The following is a 23,484-nucleotide window of genomic DNA, read 5'->3' as shown; positions in this document are numbered from 1 at the left end:
AAATAAAGTTAATCATTAAATAAATATCTTGATAAACCAAAATTAAGAAGAAAAATCTACAAACACTTTTTAATTTATCTAAACACTTCAAAAGTACTTAAAAATTAGTTCACTTACAAGTCAATTCAAACATACTCTATTACTCTTAATCAAACACCATCCAAGTTCAATGTACTAATAATGTAAAAAAAATCATTAATTAAATTTCTAGATAAACCATAATTGGTAATCTAATTACTCATTTTCTTAATTCATAAAGAAAAAAATCTATACACTTTTTTAATTCACCCAAAAACTTTAAAAGTACTTAAAACTCATTTTTTCTTAAAAAGTACTTTAAGTAATTTAAACAAACTCATAATCAAACATCGTCCAAGTTCAATGTACTAGTTCGTGAAAAAAATAAAATCAATAGGAAACACATTTTCAATAAAACATTTAAAATTCAAATCTAACAGTGTTTGACCAAATTCGATTTTGTTACCAAATTTTGTAAAAAATAAATATTTTTCCATAGGTAGCTTTAAAAAAAATAGCATAAATATATGATGATAATAATAATAATAATAATATAATAAAATATTGAAATAATATTTACAAAAACTGAATTTTGACCATGATAAGAGTGAACCATTCATCTAGTAGCGAAGAAGAAGAAGAAATGGCGAGATTTTCAGTTGGAAGAGAAGAAGATGATAATGATGAAGGACCCAGTAACCCCACAAGAAGACCTGAACCCAAGAGACGGAGAACTACCGCCGGAACTTTCTCTTGTAGCGCCGTTATCCGTCAACAAGAAGAAGAAGAAGAAAGAGAAAGGGAAAGGGAAAGGGAAAGAGTTGCTGAGGAAGAAGTAGAGGAGGATGCAGAGGAGGAGGCAGAGGAGGAGGATTGGGGATCGGAATCGGAATCTGAGGGAAATTTCCGATCGAGCGGTGATCGGAGAGTGCCGGTTCGTGAATCGGAGGTTTCAAGAGAGAACAGGTCCATTTCTGTGGAGGACCCAGACCAGAATTTGGAGGGTTCAAGAGGAAACGGGTCAATTTCTGTGATGTTATCGGATCCGGATGTGTTGGATTGCCCAATCTGCCTCGAACATCTCCGTGTTCCAATCTTTCAGGTTTCTTCTTTTTACCCTTTTCATTGCTATTAGGAGTACAAGAATTTATCTGTTGGAATTAATTGTGTTTGGAGAATTCTTGATTTGCCTTGGAGGTTTTTGAATGAAATGATCTTGAATAGAAGGGAATTCATATTGACATTTATAATCTGACCCATATAGTTTATTGCTCTAAAGGAGGTGTAAAAGTTGCCTTTTTTGTTAATCCAACAGGTGGGGTTTGGGAGGATAGAGTTTACACAGACTTTTGCCCTACCTGGTGGAGGCATGTCAGATAATAGAGATATGATTACTTAGCATTCAGTATTGCATTGAAAGAGCTTAGGAAATGTGGATCTGTTAAAGAGTTTAGTTGGGAGAATTGCTGACAGAGGAATGACTGCTTTAGGTGTTTATCCCATCTCATGTGGTTTGAATTTTGAAGTTATAACATTTCATTCAAATTGGAGAATAACTGGCTAGTGTAGGTCTTTGTTTTACTGCTGAAGTCATAGTCTTAATGTCGTAATATTCAAGTTAGAGGAATCAGTAGGGTATGGTAGTGGAGTATAACAAGACACTTAAAGTGGGTAGAGGGCTACCAGATTCCGATTAGAGATAACAAATGGGTATCATTGTATCCCGATTTAATGTGGGCTTAAGTTACTCTGTAATTAGGCTCTCTTCTTCCCTAAAGGTTATTGTTGTGTTTGCTAAGATCCCTAATACCCAGACCTCCCTGTTCCTCTGGTAATATGACTTTGACCTCCCATAAATAGATATCCCTGCCCATAGGAATACCCCTCTCAGACCAATTAATTGCTCTTTCACCTCGCATAAATAGATATTGCATGTTCTCCACCTTTTCCACCACTCCATTCCGTATCTCAGGTGCTTTGTATTTTGCACCCAAATAAGTAGAGTGGAAAGATCATGTGTCATACCCCAGAATTCCGTGCCAGGGTATTCAAATTTTAGACTTCATTAATAGGGTAGATCTTGTTCTTCATCATGTTAATATGTAGTCCAGAGACAACTTCAAATAGCATGAGAGTTAGATTGAGATGTAGAACTTGGAGAGTCTCTGCCCCACAAAAGATTTGGGTATCATCAATGATAGAAGTTATTAACTGGTTACTATTCCTTTGTTGGAGATCTATCTGATCGAAGTCATTAACTGTTTACTATTCCTTTGTTGGAGATCTATCTGATAGAAGTCATTAACTGTATACTATTCCTTTTTTGGAGATCTATCGTGATAGAAGTTATTAACTATATACTATTCTTCTGTTGGAGATCTGTTGTGATAGAAGTTATTAACTGTACGCTATTCCTTTGTTGGAGATCTATTGTGATAGCAGTTATGTACCTAGGCCTCTTTTTAGAACTCTTGGTTTTAGCTCACTGTAACTTCAGATTTAATCTTGTAACTGCATTTGAAGGCATAGACAACTGAGATTCAGATCCTAAGATCTACATCCTTCTCCTTGCCAGGGTGGTTAGTTTCTGTCTTTTTTCATCTAAGAGTTGCAGAACAGCCATAATGGTTTTACTCTAAGGTAGAATATAGCTATTGGTAATCAATTTGTTGTTATTACAACAAAATATGACAATTTAATGCATGAGCATGTTTAATGAAATTATTGAGTGTTTTGAACTAAGCAAGAAATGATGAAGAGCAGGACTCTAGAGATGTGATAAATGCTAATATGAAAGGCTAAGTAGTGAAGTGAAAGTGGATGTATGAGCCTTTTGGACCAAGCAAGAAATTAAAGCCATGACTCTAGGTTTATACAAAAAGCTAAATAGTGAATTTTAAGTGCAATTTGTTTATGCTTTCCATGTAACACAATTTTCTTTTTCCCTACTTCTTTAGCTGTGTACTTTGAGAAACCTTGAAATTTATAAGCAAGCAGAGTGGAGTAAGCTGTCATCTGCAAACATTCAAACTGCTTACTATGAACATATCTTCTGACATTCTTTTATCTTTCTGGACAAAAATATAGTGTGAGAATGGGCACATAGCATGTGCCTCCTGCTGCACCAAGATTGCTAATAAGTGTCCATCATGCTGTTGGCCAATTGGATATAACCGTTGTCGAGCTATGGAGAAGGTTGTAGAATCTGTGAAGGTCTCATGTGTGAACAAAATGTATGGTTGCAAGGAGATCCTGAGTTATAGTAAGAAAACTGACCATGAAAATGCATGCATCTATGTGCCTTGTTCTTGTCCTTTCCATGTCTGTGACTTTATAGGTACTTCAACAAATGTATATGCACATTTTAGCGACAAACATGCTTCTTCGGCAGAGCACATTTTTTTCAATGCTGTCCATCCAATTCATATAGAAAAAGATCAAAGTTACAAAATTCTTCAAATGAGGACAGAAGGTATACTTTTTATCATCAACCATGCTAGCGACCGTGTTGGAAGTGCTTTCAACATTATCTGTGTTGGACCAGCTAGGCAGAAGAGAAGGTTCTCGTACAAGCTTGTAGTAACAGACGGGGAAAGCTCCTTTAAACTAGAATCTGTTGCAGAGTGCATCCCAAACTGGTCAGAAAATAGTCCTTTGAAAAAATTCCTCGTGGTCCCAAGAGATGTCGTTAATTCCAGTGCTCCGCTGAAGTTGAATGTTTTCATAGAAGAGAAGGAATACGTCTGCAATGGTTGCAGATGTTGATGTAATCTTATTTTATCATGTCTTGGCTTGTTCATACCTTGCTAACTTCTTTAGAAATTTTATGTCAAATAGTTATTGGATTGGTGCTGCTATATTTGGGGATTTGAATTTATGCTGTTGAATATCAAAATATTGTTATGCTAGAGTAGTTTGTTTAGCCTTGCTTCTTAAATCAGCTTGTTCCCAAAAGTATTTATTTCAAAATTGCTTTGTTAAAATGTACTTCTTACCGAGAAGTAGATAAATTTTAGATGCACTTTTAAAAGTGTTTCTAAATATATTTTTCTCTAAACTGATTTCGAATGCCAAATATGTGAGTAAGTATTTCTGAAGCCTATATTTTTCTCTAAATTAGTAGTACTTTTGGGTAATGCAGGTGGTAACAACAAAAGGAAATGACCAACATAGGTTGTGGTGCAAGCACCACCATTGAATGGATCCTACAATGCGTGATCCAAATTTAATCGAACTATAATACAAATTTCGAACACCAAATAAAAAAACCAAAAAATAGAAAAAGAAAAACAACAAAGGAAACGGGCTAAACCCGGTGCCCGATTGTACTCTTCCTCTTAAACCGATGAAAAAAATCAAATTAAAGCAAACAACCTAAAGGTACAACCCTAATCAGCACAAAAAAGAAGATAATCGAACGCCTGAATTCCCCGGAGGCCGACGAGTTCGCCCCATCTAGTTGTCGATCAACTTCCGTCACCGTTCATAGCTGCCGGAATCCTAGTATAATCGACATGGTTGAGGTTGAGGCTTCTCCACCTGATGTCACCACACAATGACAATGGTTTCAATTCTCAATTTCCTTCGATTTTTCATCTTGCTTTGTGCCTTATATTACCTTATATTTTGTTGTTTTACAGTCAATTTTCGATTTCTTTGTTTTTGCCGAACAGCAGCATCCACTTATTGTTCATCAAAGATCATTTGGTTCTCTGTCAGTTTAAAATAGCTTAAACTTTGAAGTTTCTCTTTTATCTTTTAATGAAATGATGTATAGCCATGCAAATGTCTAAGGCATGTTTTTAGACTACAAATTGGGATGAAGGAGTAGGTAACTGCTAAACTGTTTGGAAGAGGAAAAACAGAGTTCCTTAATGTTACTGCACCAATTGGTACTTTTAGAACCTAGTGTAATCCTACAACTGGGTCTGGAGAGGATAATATGTGCGCAACCTTACACCTATCTTTATGGGTAGAGAGGTTGTTTCGATCGACAGTCGGCAATCCTCCTTTATCCGGGCTTGGGTCGGGCAATTTGAGCCAGCTCACACAGGTGAAGTTGTAGTGAACAGAGCACAAGACATTTATATCACATTTAAAAGATGATGTAGGAAAATGGAACAATCTAATCTGGGTACGGTATATTTAGTCATTTGTGCCTGAATGTATGATAGTCCAGGTTTTCTTTCGTGGAGTTATTGACTTGTAGAAGTACTAGTGGGATTCTAAAGAGACTGAGGATATCTACCATGTAAAAATGATAACTTTGTCTATAAAGTAAGGACATGATATATCAAAGTGCAAGTATCAGCTCTGCTTGGCTGTTTTGTATTGGACTATCAGCATATTTCACTCCATTACATGGTTTAATAGCATATCAGTCGCAAAACAAATGCACTGTTTATTTAGGAAATTGGCAATATGAAGAAACTGACATTGAGGAGTAGCTGAATCTTCACGAATTAGCAGTACGAAGAAGCCTAACATTTAGGAGTGTATGCATAATTCTGCAGCCGGCTTGCAGACATGTTTTCAGCTGATGCTGTAGTTGGGAGCATCATAGCATATAACAGTCACATTTTCTAAATGTGATAAAATGTTCATTTTCTGTATAGTCAAAATAGTTCATTTTTTTTTCGGATTCTATGTGCTTTGGTGTCATCTTCGTGATTTGACTCATTTGTAACATTGTTGGCCTTGTGGAGTTTTAGCATACATGTTTTCGTGTTCTTTTATTTTAAGGTGGATGGGTATTATAGGTAACTGAATTTCTCCATTCTTTAATTTTAAGGTGCCTAGTGAAGGAGAATTTGCAACGGGAAAGAGGATGGATCAAGGTATTAGTGAACCTGAAGGGAGTAGAAAAAAGAAGAAAAAGCAAGTAGCCACTCCTCATCCTACTTGCTCTTGGGTGCACTTCAGGTGACATGTTTATTTGAGTAAATACCTTATCTTTGTAACTTGTTTATCTAATTTCCACTGCTTTTGAACCACCATGTTCTGCTAACACTGAGAATAATATTTGCAGCTGTGGCTTTATTAAAAGGCATAGTGCTACAACACATCCTGAATCTTTAGGCCTGAAAGCTGTAAGAATCTATTTCTATGTATGAAATGCCTTAGTGTACACCTGTTTGTTACACTCAAGCATGTTAGTAAGAGCACATCACTTTTCAGGCCACAGAGATGGAAGCTGATGGGTCCTGAGGAGAAGGTAAAGTACACTACTCGTGCCTGCAAAGTGTGGGATAAGTACCTGAGCAGGTTAAACTTCCCCCCCGAATGTTTTCTTTATATGATGATGAAACTGGCAACTCTAAGAATGTTTAATATCTTTGACTTCTTATGTCCAACTTTATTGATTTTCAGTTAACGCTTCCGCTTCTCTATATGTGATATTGTCGTCTGCTTCAGGTATGTTCTCTGTAACATCTTTTGATAAGATTACCATGTTTAAGATCCTTATATGCATTAAGTTTATGTGATAGCATGAACACCTGTGCTTAAAGCTTATGTTTACATGTATTTCTTTGGTTAATTCCGATCCATTGATGACATTTGCTCCTTTGTCATTAACTCTAATCATGTCAGTGATATTCTTAGGTGATTTTGGAGTTGTTTAGCGTGACTCTAATATGATGCTAAAATCTCTAAAAACACGTCGCCAATCAATCTATTTATACACTGCACCAAAAAAAGAAAGTCATAATAAAATCCTAACTTGTTCATCAAATTACAAATAGAAAGCTTACACATATATGTAACAAAAGATATAACTAAATTTATAATACATAAACATGACCTGTAACTTGGCGGCAACTGGCAACAATGACCTTTAACTTTGGATGTGCACAAGTAGATACTTAAACTTGTATAAAATTGAACAAATAGACACATTCGTCCTACATGACATCCTATATGACAATTTTGTGTCCTATGTGGCGTCCTGCATGTATTATGTCATGTAGGACACGTGTGTCTACTTGTTCAATTTTATACAAGTTTAAGTGTCTACTTGTGCACACTCAAAGTTGGAGGGCATAGTTATCCGCTGAAGCCAAGCTAATGGTCATGTTTATGTATTATGCGTTACATTTAATATACACCTTTAATGTGTGAAAAGACTTGTAAAAATACAATATGATACGAAGGATAATACATATTTTCCCCTTTTTCTCAGTGATATTTATGTGATAATTCAAAGTTGAATGACTATCGGTAAAATTTACTCTTACATAAATTAACATGTTTGGGCATGTGAAGATTAGATGCACAGATGCTCCATTGAGGAGGTGGGAGAGGTTGGATATAGTGAGTACGATCAAAGAGAGATAGAGGTAGGTCGAAAAGGTACTTGGAAGAGGTGATTAGACGGACACAACAAAACTTCAACTTACCGAGGACATGACCTTAGATAGGAGGGTGTGGAGGTCACAAATTAGAGTAGAAGGCTAGTAGGTAGTGAAGTGTTGTCTTGCTTCTCGACGGGTTAGGTTTGGTGGTTCCGCCCTAACGTTAGCTTTATTCTTGTAGTGTCTTGTTTTTTATTTTCTATCACCATTTGTTATTTTTGGTGTTTCAATTATTGCTTTATTTTGTTATTGTTACTATTTCCGTTTTAGTTGCTATGTTTTTTTCAGTGTCGATTTCCCTTTTCACTTACTTTGATTTGTTATACTCAAGCCGAGGGTCCTCCGAAAACCTCTCTACCTTCACGAGATAGTGATAAGGTATGCATACAATCTACCTTCATACCTCACTTGCAGGATTTCACTGAATACATTATTGTTGTTGTTGCATAAACTAACATATTATCTTTTATCTACTATATATTTAAAGGAATTAAATAGTATTTACTCATGGAGTAAATAATTTTATATTATTAATTAATTTTTGATGACATATTACTTAAATTATAAATCAATTATTAAATAAGAATTAATGTTTAGGATTATTTTTTTCAAGGCAAAGTACTCTACAATTTATACATTTTTACTAATATATCCCTTCTTAATTAGTTAGCATATCCCATAAGTTTGGTCAAGTTTCATTTTAGAATTTTATCCTTCATCTACACAATATTTTATTTTATTTTACATTTTATATATTACTATTTTATATTTTAATTTGTGGAATATTTTTTTAATTTATTTGACTTGATGTTTTTAATTATATTTAAATCATCATGTTAATATTTTTGTTTGATTTATCTTTTGAAAATTTATAATATGTACTTTTTAATCAAATAAACATAAAAAATTAATTTATAATAGATATTCAAACTAGTTTTTTTTTTTTTATATAAAAAATCTTAATATTAAAAGTGCATTGGTAACTGTCCTTTTCATAATTTGACTCTCAAAAATACTTTTAAAAAAAATTAAAAGTGCTGAAAAAAATAAACATTTTCTAGCCGCTTTGCCAAATAGGTCAAACACCCTGCAAGTTCAATGTACTAATGACATTAAAAAACATAATTCAAATTAAGTTAGTCATTAAATAAATTCTTGATAAATTATAATTGGTAATCTAATTACTCATTTTCTTAATTCATGAAGAGTAAAAATCTATCAACTCTTTTTAAATTTACCCAAACACTTCAAAACTGCTTAAAAATTATTTTCACTTGAAAACACTTAAAACAAGTCAATCCAAAAGACTCTTAATCAAACACCGTCCAAGTTCAATGTACTAATGACAAAAAAATATATTCACATAAAGTTAATCATTAAATAAATTTCTTAGTAAACCATAATTGGTAATCTAATTACTCATTTTCTTAATTCATGAAGCAAAAAAATAATCTATAAACACTTTTTTAATTTACCTAAACACTTCAAAAGTGCTTACAAATTTTTTAGTTAAAAACACTTAAAACAAGTCAATTCAAACACACTCATAATCAAACACCGTCCAAGTTCAATGTACTAATGTGACATAAAAAATACATATTCAAATAAAGCTAATCATTAAATAAATTTCTTGGTAATCTGATTACTCATTTTCTTAACTCAAAAAAATAAAATCTATACAACTTGTTTATAAATTAAATAAAACTATTATACCTCATAGTCAAACACTTTTTCAAGAAAACATTTAAATTCATATCTCATAGTATTTGACCAAATTCGATTTTGTTACCAAATTTTGCAAAAACATAAATATTTTTCCATAGGTAGTTTCAAAGAAATAGTATAAATATATGATAATAATAATAATATAATAAGATATTGAAATAATATTTACAAAAACTGAATTTTGACCATGATAACAGTGAACCATTCATCTAGTAGCGAAGAAGAAGAAGAAGAAGATGAAGAAATGGCGAGATTTTCAGTTGGAAGAGAAGAAGATGATAATGATGAAGGACCCAGTAACCCTACAAGCAGACCTGTACCCAAGAGACGGAGGACTACCGCCGGAACTTTCTCTTGTAGCATCGTTATCCGTCAACAAGAAGAAGAAGAAGAAAGAGAAAGGGAAAGGGAAGGGGAAAGGGTTGTTGAGGAAGAAGTAGAGGAGGAGGCAGAGGAGGAGGAGGATTGGGGATCGGAATCGGAATCTGAGGGAAATTTCCGAATGAGCGGTGATCGGAGGGTGCTAGTTCGTGAATCCGAGGTTTCAAGAGAGAACAGGTCTATTTCTGGAGAGGACCCAGATCAGAATTTGGAGGGTTCAAGAGTAAACGGGTCAATTTCTGTGACGTTATTGGATCCGGATGTGTTGGATTGCCCAATCTGCTTTGAACATCTCTGTGTTCCTGTCTTTCAGGTTTCTTCTTTTTACCCTTTTCATTGCTATTAGGAATTTAAGAATTTACCTGTGTATATATGTTGGAATTAATTGTGTTCGGAGAATTTCTTGATTTGCCTTAAAGGTTTTTGAATGACATGGTCTTGAATAGAAAGGAATTTGTATTGACATTCATAATCTGACCCATATAGTTTATTGCTCTTAAGGAGGTGTAAAAGTTACCGTTTTTGTTAATCCAACAGGTGGGGTTTGGGAGGATAGAGTTTACGCAGACTTTAGCCCTACCTGGTGGAGGCAGTTTTAAAAAATAAAATACAGAAGTAGAGCAGACATGTCAGATAATAGAAATATGATTACTTAGCATTCAGTATTGCATTGAAAGAGCATAGGAAATGTGGATCTGTTAAAGAGTTTAGTTGGGAGAATTGCTGACAGAGGAATGACTGCTTTAGGTGTTTATCCCATCTCATGTGGTTTGAATTTTGAAGTTATAACATTTCATTCAAATTGGAGAATAACTGGCTAGTGTAGGTCTTTGTTTTACTGCTGAAGTCATAGTCTTAATGGCGTACTATTCAAGTTAGAGGAAGCACTGGGTTATGATGGAGAATAATAAGACCCTTAAAGTGGGGAGATGGCTACCAGGTTCAATCAAGTTAATCCCATTCTGACTAGAGATTACAAATGGGTATCATTGTAAATGGGTTTTTTCTTTTTGCATCCCGATATAATCTGGGCTTAAGTTACTTTGTAATTAGGCTTTTTTCTTGCAAATTATCTGGTGACATAGTTTCTTCCCTTAATGTTATTGTTGTGTTTCCTAAGATCCCTAATACCCAAACCTCCCTGTTCCTTTGGCAATATGACTTTATCCCACTTCACAAGGTGGAATTTATGCTCTTCACGGTTTCCTTCCCATAGGAATGCCCTTCTCAGACCAACTAGTTGCTCTTTCACCTCATATGGCATTGGGATGAGGGACATGATGTAGGTAGGTATTCTGTCCAGTACACTATTGATGGGGTTATCCTTCCTCCCATAAATAGATATTGCATGTTCCAGTTTGCCAGCATTTTCTCCACCTTTTCCACTACTCCATTCCGTATCTCAGGTGCTTTGTATTTTGCATCCAAAGGGAGACCAAAATAAGTAGAGTGGAAAGAGCATGTGCCATACCCCAGAATTCCGTGCCAGGGTATTCAAAATAGACTTCATTGATAGGGTAGATCTGGTTCTTCATGATGTTAATATGTAATCCAGCTTCAAACAACTTGAGAGTTAGATTGAGATATAGAACTTGGAAGAGTCTCTGCCCCACAAAAGATTAGGGTATCAGCAGTGATAGAAGTTATTAACTGTTTACTGATCCTTTTTGGAGATCTATCTGATAGAAGTTATTAACCGTATACTATTCCTTTTTTGGAGATCAATCGTGATAGAAGTTATTAACTGTATACTATTCTTTTGTTAGAGATCTATCGTGATAGAAGTTGTTAACTGTATACTATTCCTTTGTTGGAGATCTATCGTGATAGAAGTTATGTACCTAGGCCTCTTTTTAGAACTCTTGGTTTTAGCTCACAGTAACTTCAGATTTAATCTTGTTACTGCATTTAAAAGCATACACAACTGAGGTTCAGATCCTAAGTTCTATGCCCTTCTCCTTGCCAGGGTGGTTAATTTCTGTCCTTTTTCATCTAAGAGTTGCAGAATAGCTACTATGGTTTTACTCTAAGGTAGAATATAGCTATTGGTAATCAATTTGTTGTTATTGTATTGCAACAAAATATGACATTTTAATGCATGAGCATGTTTAAATGAAATTATTGAGTGTTTTGAACGAAGCAAGAAACTTGAAGACCATGACTCTAGGGAAATGACAAATGCTAATATGAAAGGCTAAGTAGTGAAGTGAAAGTGGATGTACGAGTCTTTTGGACCAAGCAAGAAATTAAAGCCATGACTCTAGGTTTATGGCACATGCTAATACAAAGAGCTAAATAGTGAATTTTAAGTGCAATTTGTTTACGCTTTCCATGCAACACCTTTTTCTTTTTCCCTACTTCTTAAGCTGAATACTTTGAGAAACCTTGAAATTTATAAGCAGGCAGAGTAGAGTAAGCTGTGATCTGCAAACGTTCTAACTGCTTACAATGAACATATTTTCTGACATTCTTTTTTCTTTGTGGACAAAAATATAGTGTGAGAATGGGCATATAGCATGTGCCTCTTGCTGCATCAAGATTGCTAATAAGTGTCCATCATGCTGTTTGCCAATTGGATATAACCGTTGTCGAGCTATGGAGAATGTTCTAGAATCTCTGAAAGTTTCATGCGTGAACAATAGGTATGGTTGCAAGGAGATTCTGAGTTATAGTAAGAACACTGAGCATGAAAATGCATGCATCTATGTGCCTTGTTTGTGTCCTTCCCATGGCTGTGACTTTATAGGTACTTCAGCAAAGGTATATGCGCATTTTAGCGACAAACATGCTTCTTCAGCAGAGCACATTTTTTTCAATGCTGTCCATCCAATTTATATAGAAAAAGATCAAAGGTACAAAATTCTTCAAATGAGGACAGAAGGTATACTTTTTATCATCAACCATGCTAGTGACCGTGGTGGAAGTGCTATCAACATTATCTGTGTTGGACCAGCTAGGCAGAAGAGAAGGTTCTCGTACGAGCTTGTAGTAACAGATGGAGAAAGCTCTTTTAAACTAGAATCCGTTGCAGAGAGTGTGCCAAACTGGTCAGAAGACAGTCCTTTGAAGAAATTCCTTCTGGTTCCAAAAGATGTCGTTAATTCCAGTGCTCGGCTGAAGTTGGATGTTCTCATAGAAGAGAAGGAATGAGTCTGCAATGGTTGCACATGTTGATGTACCATATCTTCATGATGTAATTTTGGCCTGTTCATGTAGCATTGCCTTGGTAACTTCTTTGGAAATTTTATGTCAATAGACAATAGTCATTGGATTTGTGCTTGCTATATTTGGGGATTTGAATTTGTGCTGTTGAATTTACTTTGTTCCTTATTTTGAAAGGATTTTTCATATTATGTTTGATACTGTTATGCTAGGGTAGTATACTAATTGCATGTTTTGTCAAGTTTCTAAAATTCGCTTATTTTGAAAGCGCTTTTCAAAAAAAGTATTTTTGGTTAGAACCAGTTTATGTTTGACCAATAATTTTTAAAAATACTTATGGGCTACAATTAGTGTTTAACCAAGCTTTTAAATGTATTTTTCCCAACCGTGCTTTTCAAAAGCGTACTTTTGAGTAAAAGCTATTCTTTACTAAACAAAAATGCTTATTTTTAAATAATATATTTGTCCTTGGGATAAATTTTTAATAAGAATAGTTTCTAGACCAAAAGAATGGTTACTCATTTTTAGTTGTGCTAAATCAGAAAGAAAAGTAGGTGCATGCCGAATTTGTGATCTGCCTTTATAAAGATTATATCGACCCATGAGTGAGAACATAACTATGAGATATACTTTTTGTCGAGTACCTCATCTCGAATAATCTACTTCGATATGTTTGGTCCATTCATAAAAGAGTATTAATTGCAGTCAGTAATATTAATTCATTGCATGGGTATTCATTCATAATCTACCATTGCAAATCTCTAAATCATAACTCGACTCCCAATCATTATCTCTGCCACGGTGCACCCTAGCAACCAGCCTTGGAATGAAAACCAATACATGTTAGAGATTCTAGGGTGTCAACGTAGTTCCAGTCATATATATATGTTATTCCTTCATCAACTCTCAATGACAATCCAAAAGTTAGCCAACTTCAACTTGTGCATCCCACCATGCACGTTCAGCATTATCGAACACCAAAACATTAGCGTGTTTAGTCTTATGAACGTGTTGAATACCTTTTAAGATCGAGTTGATATGCATAGAAACCTATTTCCACTTCTGATATTGTTGTGCTAGAGTATACTAATAGTTTGCTTGACCAAGCTTTTAATATCAACTTATAAAGTGTTTATTTCAGAAGTGCTTTCCAAAAAATAGTTTTGGTAAGAAGCAGTTTGTATTTGACTTTTAAATTTTAAAAACGCCTATAAGCAACAATTAGTATTTGACCAAGCTTTTAAAAGTGTTTTTAAGTATAATTTTTTTTTCTCAAAAAGGCTTTTCAAAAAAGTATAATTGAGCAAACACTACTTTTTAGCTTTTGAAAAATAACTTGAATTACTCCGAAAAAACACTTATTTTCTCTCAAAAATTTAGATAAACACCTCATTTTTTAAAATAAAAAATAAACATTTTAATTTTTTTAACATTTCACCTCCTAAAAGCTTGACCAAAATTAGACGAGAAAGTTGTGGGGAAATAGAGTTTACTAATGTCCATGGGATGAATTTTTAATTACTGTAGTCCTTAATTGGATGAAATAGTGATTGACTTGGATTTCTTGGTATCATAATGTAGCATTATCACCAGATGTGACCATTGATAAACTATTTGATGTTCCTATGTGGCTTTCCGCTCCTCTACAACTACCTTTCGCCCAACATGATCATTAACGAAGATAGAGAATTGCGTAGATAGGAGGACGAAACGAACTAACCCACTTGTCCGGCCTCCCCGCCGTCCCCCCTGCCCGCACCCTCTATAACGGAAGTACGTGGAAACCTTAATCTATTTACTTCCTTCTTTAATAAGATCGGGATGAGGAGTGACCTTTTACTGGACCTCGAGTTTTCATATCAAGCATGTTTGCCCTCAACTATTCAACTAGATATCTGCTATCTTATACCAAATCAAATACCATAGACATATTTGAAAAGTCATCTAGAAAATCTATATTTACCATATTTACATTTAATATCTGTCTCAAGTTGGTGCATATCATTCATTTTATGATGTTTTTATGTGCCAATTACCCTTACTACTTTATAGTTACTTCTTAATTACTCATTTAAGAAGATAAGGGTAATTTAATTAAATTCCTCTTATTGATTAATGCTTTGAAATCTTAGTGAATGTGTCAAAACCCTTGAACATATAGTGACTCAAGACCCTAGCCATGACATAAAGTTGTGACACATTTGCTTTTTAATACCAATGATGCTTTTAGTTGTAATCTAGTTTAGTGGTTAGAGATCCACACTGGTTGGGTGATGAACTGGTGATCTTCTTATATGGACTTGGATAATCCTCCCCGCATGAACTAATTTTTGGATTCAATGAGGCACATGTGTCATATCTTTATATATAACTCAAGCCCAAAAACTAGCTTATGAGAGGAGAATTGCTCAATGCTATCATATAAGGAGAGTACAACCTATCCCCTCAATGTGATACTTAACACTCCCACGGCACCCTCAGGACTCAACTATAGAATGGATTACATTGAAAAATACAACGATGGTGATTGATGAGTCTGGCTTTGATACCTTGATCTTCACATGACTCTTGGGAATGTGGGACTTTTTTTTTTTTGGTTAAAAAAAGATTTATTTATAAATACTATGCATCCATACAAATCAGGTGACTACTAAAATCTACTATCAGTAGAGCTTGTAGGTACATTACTACATGTAGTGCATTGGGATTCTACCACAACTGATGAAAGTAAAGAGGCACAAATGCAATGCACTCCAATTGACATAACATGATACATAATGTGATATATAATGCATTTTTATTAATATTAAACTGTCACATTAATACTTCACGTATCAAAATACTTTAAAAATAAAATCAAACGTTATAGGACTGGAATTTTGTTTCGTTATATTTAACCTTTTTATGATAACATATTTATTGCTTCAACTTGGACCTTCATAAGAGTCAAATATAAAAATAAATAAAACTTTTTTTAAAAGATAAAATAAAATTAAACTCAAAGTTTATCGAAAGACAATTGGCGAAATTTCCATATTCAAATCTTAAAGATAGAGTACTTCCTCTTCAAACTTAATCTTACCTAACATAAATTTAAATGAGCCGAATTAGTAAATTAATTAATTATAAAAATAATACTTGACCAATCTAATAAAGTGGATACTCACTATTAGGTGAACACTCTAGTATGAATGCAATTTGAAACATATTTTAAATTAATTAATGGATATATATGGAACAAAACCTAACAAAAGTGCACCCACTTGGTTCACAAAGAAACTTTCTTCTATTTTCTCACTTTATTTTCTTCCAGTGTCTTTCCTATTCAAAGCCATCATTTCTATCAACCTTCCTAATACCCTATTTAAAAAGTCAAATTAAAAAAATAATTTTTTTAAAAACAAAACAAAAAAACAAAAACAAGAAGATGGAAATCACTTGGTTGGTACTATATATTTAGTTGTTAAGTTTGACTCACACCATGTTTTGACCAATTAATATTGACCAATATAAACAAAATCTTATTTCAGATAAATTCAAAAGTTTTATAAAAATATATTCGTTCATCACTTATAATAAAATTGTTATACATTATCCTCCCTCCATTCACTTTTACTGATCAATTATTCCTAAAATATATTTTCATTTTTATTTGTCACTTTTAACAAATCAAGAAAATATAATTTTTTTTTTCATGTTTTACTATTAACATTTAATATTATTCTCCAAATCATTCTTGAGGATATAATACTAAACATTAACTAATACCTATGTCACTAACTAATGACAGGTGAAAATGAACGGAGGTAGTACGTACCGTTAAACTTCAACAACCACCATTTTAGCTTTTTCCTAGCAGCCCCCTCTCACATATTTTGTTTACCAACCATCATTTGTTCCTCTCTATTTATACTCACCACATGATATCTCATCTACCACAACCAAAACAAAAAAGTTCTATAATTTCACAACATTTTTTTTTATATACATACAACTAAACTCCAACCATTTTATCTTCACTAAAATTTCTTCATTACAAATCTAATCATTTTCTTGATACAATGGCACCATCAATTGCACAAAATGGACATATTAATGGAGAAGTAGAAGAAGTGGCTATGGATTTGTGCAAGAAATCAAATTATGATCCATTGAATTGGGAAATGGCTGCTGATTCTTTAAGAGGGAGTCATTTGGATGAAGTGAAAAAGATGGTGGATGAATTTAGAAAGCCAATTGTGAAACTTGGGGGTGAAACTTTGACTGTTGCACAAGTTGCATCCATTGCAAATGTTGATAAAAAAATTAATGGTGGGGTCAAAGTAGAACTTTCTGAAAGTGCAAGGGCTGGTGTGAAAGCTAGTAGTGATTGGGTGATGGATAGTATGAGTAAAGGTACAGATAGTTATGGTGTTACTACTGGATTTGGTGCAACATCTCATAGAAGAACAAAAAATGGTGGTGCTCTTCAAAAAGAACTTATTAGGTAAACAAACTACTTTTTTCGTTATATACACTGACAACATAAATAATTTTATATTTTTTGTTATATATAGCTTATCGACTACCTTGAGTGCTCCATCTCGGGCCATAGACATCATATGCTCCATTAAAAAAGTTTCTTTTTTTTTTAATGATGACACACATTTTTATGTTTCTTGTTTTCTAGCTATAGCATTCTGAACCATTGTTGATTATAAATTTAGCTAAGTAACACATTTGATTAATTGTATTATCTAAACTTAAAAACAATATATAGTTGGTACTCCAATGACAGCTGCAAGATTTTCAGTAAACGAGTTCGTTATTTATTATTGGGATATGCCATCGAACTTTGAGAAAAAGGCTCATCTATGTCATCCGTTTAAAGTTTTAACTCATTTATGCTATTTCCGTTTAAGAAAAGCCTCATCCATACCATTATTTGTTAACTAAAAAAGGTTTTGATGCCATATTTGAGCCAAATAAAATTTTACTTAGTATGTATGGAGTGATATTACGCGTAGATGTTTCGGATGAATTCAGTTAAAAATGTGATCTTGATGAATATGATATTTTTGCAGGTTCTTGAATGCTGGAGTTTTTGGCAATGGAACAGAAACATCTCACACATTGCCACATTCAGCAACAAGGGCAGCTATGCTTGTTAGGATCAACACTTTGCTTCAAGGCTACTCTGGCATTAGATTTGAAATCTTGGAAGCAATTACTAAGTTGATCAACAGCAACATCACCCCGTGTTTGCCCCTCCGTGGTACGATCACTGCCTCGGGTGATCTTGTACCTTTGTCCTACATTGCTGGTTTGCTCACTGGCAGGCCTAACTCCAAGGCTGTTGGACCCAACGGTGAGAAACTTAATGCTGAGGAAGCTTTCCGTGTGGCTGGTGTTACTGGTGGATTTTTCGAGTTGCAGCCTAAGGAAGGACTTGCACTTGTGAATGGCACAGCAGTTGGTTCTGCTATGGCATCAATAGTCCTGTTTGAGTCCAACATTCTTGCTGTTATGTCTGAAGTTTTATCAGCGATTTTTGCTGAAGTGATGAACGGAAAGCCCGAATTCACTGACTATTTGACACACAAGTTGAAGCATCACCCTGGTCAGATTGAAGCTGCTGCTATTATGGAACACATTTTGGATGGAAGCTCTTATGTGAAGGCAGCTCAGAAGCTCCATGAAATGGATCCTCTTCAAAAACCAAAGCAAGATCGTTATGCTCTCCGAACATCTCCACAATGGCTTGGCCCTCAAATTGAAGTCATCCGTGCTGCAACTAAGATGATCGAGAGGGAGATTAACTCAGTGAACGACAATCCATTGATCGACGTTTCAAGAAACAAGGCCTTACATGGTGGCAACTTCCAAGGCACCCCTATTGGTGTCTCCATGGATAATACACGATTAGCCCTTGGATCAATTGGTAAATTGATGTTTGCCCAATTCTCAGAGCTTGTCAACGACTATTACAACAATGGGTTGCCATCTAATTTGACAGCAGGAAGGAATCCAAGCTTGGATTATGGTTTCAAGGGCGCTGAAATCGCGATGGCTTCTTACTGCTCGGAACTTCAATTCTTGGCAAATCCAGTGACTAACCATGTCCAAAGTGCTGAGCAACACAACCAAGATGTGAATTCCTTGGGCTTAATCTCAGCCAGGAAAACAGCTGAGGCTGTTGATATCTTGAAGCTAATGTCATCAACCTATCTCGTGGCGATTTGCCAAGCTATAGACTTACGGCATTTGGAGGAGAACTTGAAGAGTGCTGTCAAGAACACAGTTAGCCAAGTAGCTAAGAGAACTTTGACAATGGGTGCTAACGGTGAACTTCATCCAGCAAGATTCTGCGAAAAGGAATTGCTACGAGTCGTGGACAGGGAATACTTGTTTGCCTATGCAGATGACCCCTGCAGCTCCAACTACCCTTTGATGCAGAAGCTGAGACAAGTTCTTGTTGATCAAGCAATGAAGAATGGTGAAAGTGAGAAGTGTGTCAATAGCTCAATCTTCCAAAAGATTGGAGCTTTCGAGGACGAGTTAATCGCTGTGTTGCCTAAAGAAGTTGAGAGTGTAAGAGCTGTTGTTGAAAGTGGCAACCCTTCAATTCCTAACAGGATCACAGAATGCAGATCATATCCATTGTACAGGTTGGTGAGACAAGAACTTGGAACAGAATTGTTGACAGGTGAAAAAGTTCGATCGCCCGGTGAGGAGATTGACAAGGTGTTTACAGCAATGTGTAATGGACAGATTATTGATCCATTGTTGGAGTGTCTCAAGAGCTGGAATGGTGCTCCTCTTCCAATCTGCTAAATCTGTTTTTTTTTTTCAAATTCTTTTTTTACCTTCTAGTGAATTACTAGAATCATAATAATTTTTTCAATTTTATTTTTCTTTTTGACTGTATGTAATATTGGCTCAAAGAAGCTGTTGGAAGATTTCCAAATTCTATGTTCAATCAATTTCTATAACATCACAGATCATATCTTCATATTTCTTAGTACTTCATAACATTCCTAGTTTCTCCACATGAGATTTCAGGACTTGTTCAAATATATATTTGGATATATTTATATGAATGTGTAATAAATATATGTGAATGTAACTTTACAATTTTTCAGGAAGTAGAAGAAATAGAATAGAAGACCCCGTGCCGTCTGGTGGGTCTCATAATTCAGGTGATACATCGACAGACAACTTGTGGAATGAGCAAGCATTGTCACAAACTTGATCAGAAGTAGTTGTACCTCTTATTGATTTTGCTAAATTGGCAATTATCACTGATAACTAAGATTGGAGCAGGGGGATTCGTCCCTGTTAACAAGGTATGTAACAACGGATTGCAACTTATTTACAGAAAAATATAATGGTGTTTTTGATACAACATCGATGGATATCAACAAGTGATAGCTGTCAAAAGTAGTAGTATTGTTCTCTTAGATGATGATATTTTATCTAGTAATTTAAGATCCGAAAATCTCAGATTTCAGCTTAGCCAGAACCTTTCAAGTGACTCAAGAGGGAGAATTGTCGGAACATAGTAAAAATTTCCTCTATTTCTGCATTCAGACCGTAAAAAAGTTACTCAAATACTGACTTATATATATGTTGCAGTTGTTATATGTCACCTGAATACGCGATGGGAGGACTATTCTCTGAGAAATCTGATGTCTACAGCTTTGGTGTTTTGCTCCTAGAGATTGTCAGAGATGAAAAAAATGCAGTGGAGCGCTTCTACTATGAAACGTAAACACACAAAGAAGTCAAAGAGGGTTCAACATTTGTCATTAGGTTGGAGAGAGGAAAAAACAAGAATGTTTATAAGCACCATATTCTCTGAACAGTAAGCTACTGCTCAGTGGCTTTAGCATGCTTCTTTTTCTTAATAGAACAATTGTTTATTCAATTTCAATAAAATATTTGACTAGATCATATATTTGTCTATGTGTCTACGGTAGATGATTTAGTGTATAGAGTATAATTTATACATGAAAGATTAAATATGGATACATACGTATAAAGTTAATGTTCACAATCTAAGATGGAAATTAGACAAAGTATGATTGTAATACAAGCTTAAATATAACTAGGTAAATTACTCGTGCTTCGCACGGGATTGAACTATTTTATTAAGCTTACATATGATCATTCGGTAATATTCGTATTTTCGATACATACACTATATTTTCAAGAACATAATTAACTAAATTCAAATGGAGAACCTTCGGCTCCTTTCTTATGAACCTCCATCATTATCTTTTTTATTATTGTATGTCGTATCATGTATACGTTAAAAATGACACTAAAATTGTTAGTATCATAGATGTTTTTCCCATTATCTTAGAATAGTCACTGCTATTGCTTAGGTTTCATATCACCGGCCCCAACTTATTTGGAATTGAATCATAGTTATTGTTATGGTTATAATATGCAATTACAAAGAACTAATGAAATTATCAACCACGCAGTAGGTGACATCTGAATGGAACTATTAACAACTGAATATTCTAATCCAAAATTTTGACACATAACATATTAAAATCTTACAACATAATTTTGTGAGCACTTGAACTTACAAATATCCACAAATAATAATAAAAACGACCTTACTTTCCTAGCAATCAAGAAGAAAAAGGTATGTTGCTCAACATATATTTCAAAAGATAGTTTGTCAAGCCGTATTCAAATTTACAGTTCACAAATTAAATTGAAAGAAGCTAAAAGAAAGAGTTATTACTTCATTGTAAAAAAAAAAAACAAAAAACTTAATCAAAAGAAAGAGTTATCACTACAGCAAAAATGATCTTTAATTAACGGTAATTAATAGCTTAATTGTCGCTAAATATGAATTTTCAGAGAAAATTGATACTCTCTATAAATGTCCCTAAAGTCTATAGCAACATTGAATCAAATGACAATTAATTAATGTCGGTAAAGGTTCTAGCACTCTTCGTTAATGTGCATATTTATTGACGATAAAAATTATTTTTGTTTTAGTGTAGTTTGGGCATTTGTTAGTTTCAAGAAAACTTGATCTCTTATTATGCCCAAAAAGAAGAGACGAAGAAATATGGCAAATTAGTTAACTTGCGATAAAAGTAGTGGATTAATTGTCTCTATACAAATATTCTAGGAAGAGTGCAATGGCATACAAAATGTTTGTAAATAAGAAAAAACAATCAAAATAATATACTAACTATGGCAGTCAAGAGAGCGATATGTTTGGTTCTTAACAAATTTCATCATTGGTTCCGTATTAGTATCACATATTTGTTGTTGTGTGCTATCAAATATAGCACAACCCACAAGTAATTTTCCCAAAAAGTATATAAAGAAACCTGTAGAAATGGACAAAAGCGAATATAAATTTTCAATCAACCTCACAAGAAATTTTAACAGAGTTAAAAAAAAGTCACCAAAATAGCAAAAAGAAATTGCAATATACATGAATCACTATGACTTACCGTAAAAGATTAAGCTTTATGAAATAGGAGGAAGAAAACTTTGAAGAATGAAACACACTTCATAAGAAGCTTGAATAATGTATTTGAATTCGACTCCTCAATAACGAAAACAATCTACAAATAATAGTGACAGAAAGAAATGTTTTGTTTATTAAAGAACCAAATGTAATGAATTCAACTATTTCAGCAGCGTTATGAATTTTGGATTGAGAGGTGCAAGAATAGTAATGTCGCATTGCAACTAAAATCAATTTTCTTTGTTTATATGAAGAAACCTGTAGAAAGGGACAAAAGAGAAGATCAATTTTTTTTCATCCTTGCTGAAATTTTGGCAGGAAATCCCTCTATTTATATACAACAGAGGGTAGTGTGAACAAATGCTTATTGTGCCTTATCGGAAAGGTCACAACTCTTTGGAAAAGTTACAACCCTTCGGAAAGGTCAGAACCTATCAAAAAAGCCACAATTTTCATAAAAGTCACAACTTTTCGCAAAAAACACAACTCTTTGTAAAAATCACAACTTTTCATGAAAGGGGAAGGCTAGTTTTGGAAAGAAATAAATTTTAAAGGAAATTCTAGCTTGTGATGGCGCCACGTAGGCGGACCTACGGTTCTCTTTTATATAAATATATGATATATGATATGATTTATCTTGATTATGAGAATGATATAATTCTGACTTCTTATGCTAATATATTTTGGATGTATCGAAAGAATCAAGTAGAGATAATTATTTATGTTCAAAATATTTTTAGAGAAGCTTCTCTAAATCATCAAATGCACTTATATTCTTAATCTGGATATAATTCTTATGCTTAATTCAATTTGTTTATTATCTTGACTTATCAGAGGGTGAGACTAGAATCCTTGTCTCGGCCTTGGAATTGATGATATTCCATTATCGCGCTTATGAGTTTTCATATGAAAATCTTACAAGTAAATTTTGTATCAATCACATAGTATAAGTATAAGATTAAATTGGTCAATGAATTAAATTGTCAGAAGTTTAATTTAATTGATTGGTATTTGTAAACTTAAGATGGAAATTAAGCAAAGAACCTAAAGGTGCAACACAAAAATATACGCCTGAAGGCCGACGAACTTCCGTCACCGTTCATAGCTTCCGGAACCCTAGCATACTCCGTTCGGACTTTGCTATAATCATATGGTAGAGGTTGAGGTTTCTTCACCTGATCTCAACGACGAAAGCCTCTTCTCCTCACCACAGAATAACAATGGTTTCAATTCTCAATTTCCTTTGATTTTTCATCTTTCTTTTTGCCTTATATTACATTACCTCATTTTGTTGATTTACAGTCGATTTTCGATTCCTTTGTTTTTTCCCAAGTGCAGCATCCACTTATTATTCATCAAAGCTTT

General features: G+C 34.1%; 2 protein-coding genes across 4 annotated transcripts in view; both read left to right on the top strand.

The window, feature by feature from the left end:
• Positions 1-570: 570 nt before the first annotated feature.
• LOC125859119 (uncharacterized) lies at positions 571-12,806 on the top strand. The gene is made up of 10 exons (XM_049538841.1): positions 571-1,120; positions 3,106-3,780; positions 4,659-4,732; positions 5,532-5,562; positions 5,810-5,940; positions 6,047-6,107; positions 6,167-6,302; positions 6,388-6,432; positions 9,293-9,789; positions 11,973-12,806. Exons 1-10 carry the CDS (start codon positions 617-619, stop codon positions 12,624-12,626), a joined length of 2,808 nt encoding a protein of 935 aa, XP_049394798.1. The 5' UTR covers positions 571-616; the 3' UTR covers positions 12,627-12,806.
• A 3,786-nt stretch (positions 12,807-16,592) lies between these two features.
• LOC125859798 (phenylalanine ammonia-lyase) overlaps positions 16,593-23,484 on the top strand; it is a 7,440-nt gene continuing 548 nt past the window's right edge. The window contains exons 1-2 of one of the 3 annotated variants that reach the window (XM_049539622.1): positions 16,593-17,124; positions 17,702-19,285. In XM_049539622.1, the coding sequence (XP_049395579.1) occupies positions 16,700-17,124; positions 17,702-19,285 (2,009 nt within the window). In that variant the 5' untranslated portion in view covers positions 16,593-16,699. Of the gene's footprint in view, positions 17,125-17,701; positions 19,632-23,484 lie in introns of those variants that run through there. The other 2 variants (XM_049539621.1, XM_049539620.1) reach the window with 2 other exon arrangements.

Source organism: Solanum stenotomum, chromosome 3, assembly GCF_019186545.1.
Source record: "Solanum stenotomum isolate F172 chromosome 3, ASM1918654v1, whole genome shotgun sequence".
NCBI classification, from domain to species: domain Eukaryota; kingdom Viridiplantae; phylum Streptophyta; class Magnoliopsida; order Solanales; family Solanaceae; genus Solanum; species Solanum stenotomum.
The sequence above is the reverse complement of the archived record's forward strand: the minus strand, read 5'-3'. Positions and strand labels throughout refer to the sequence as shown.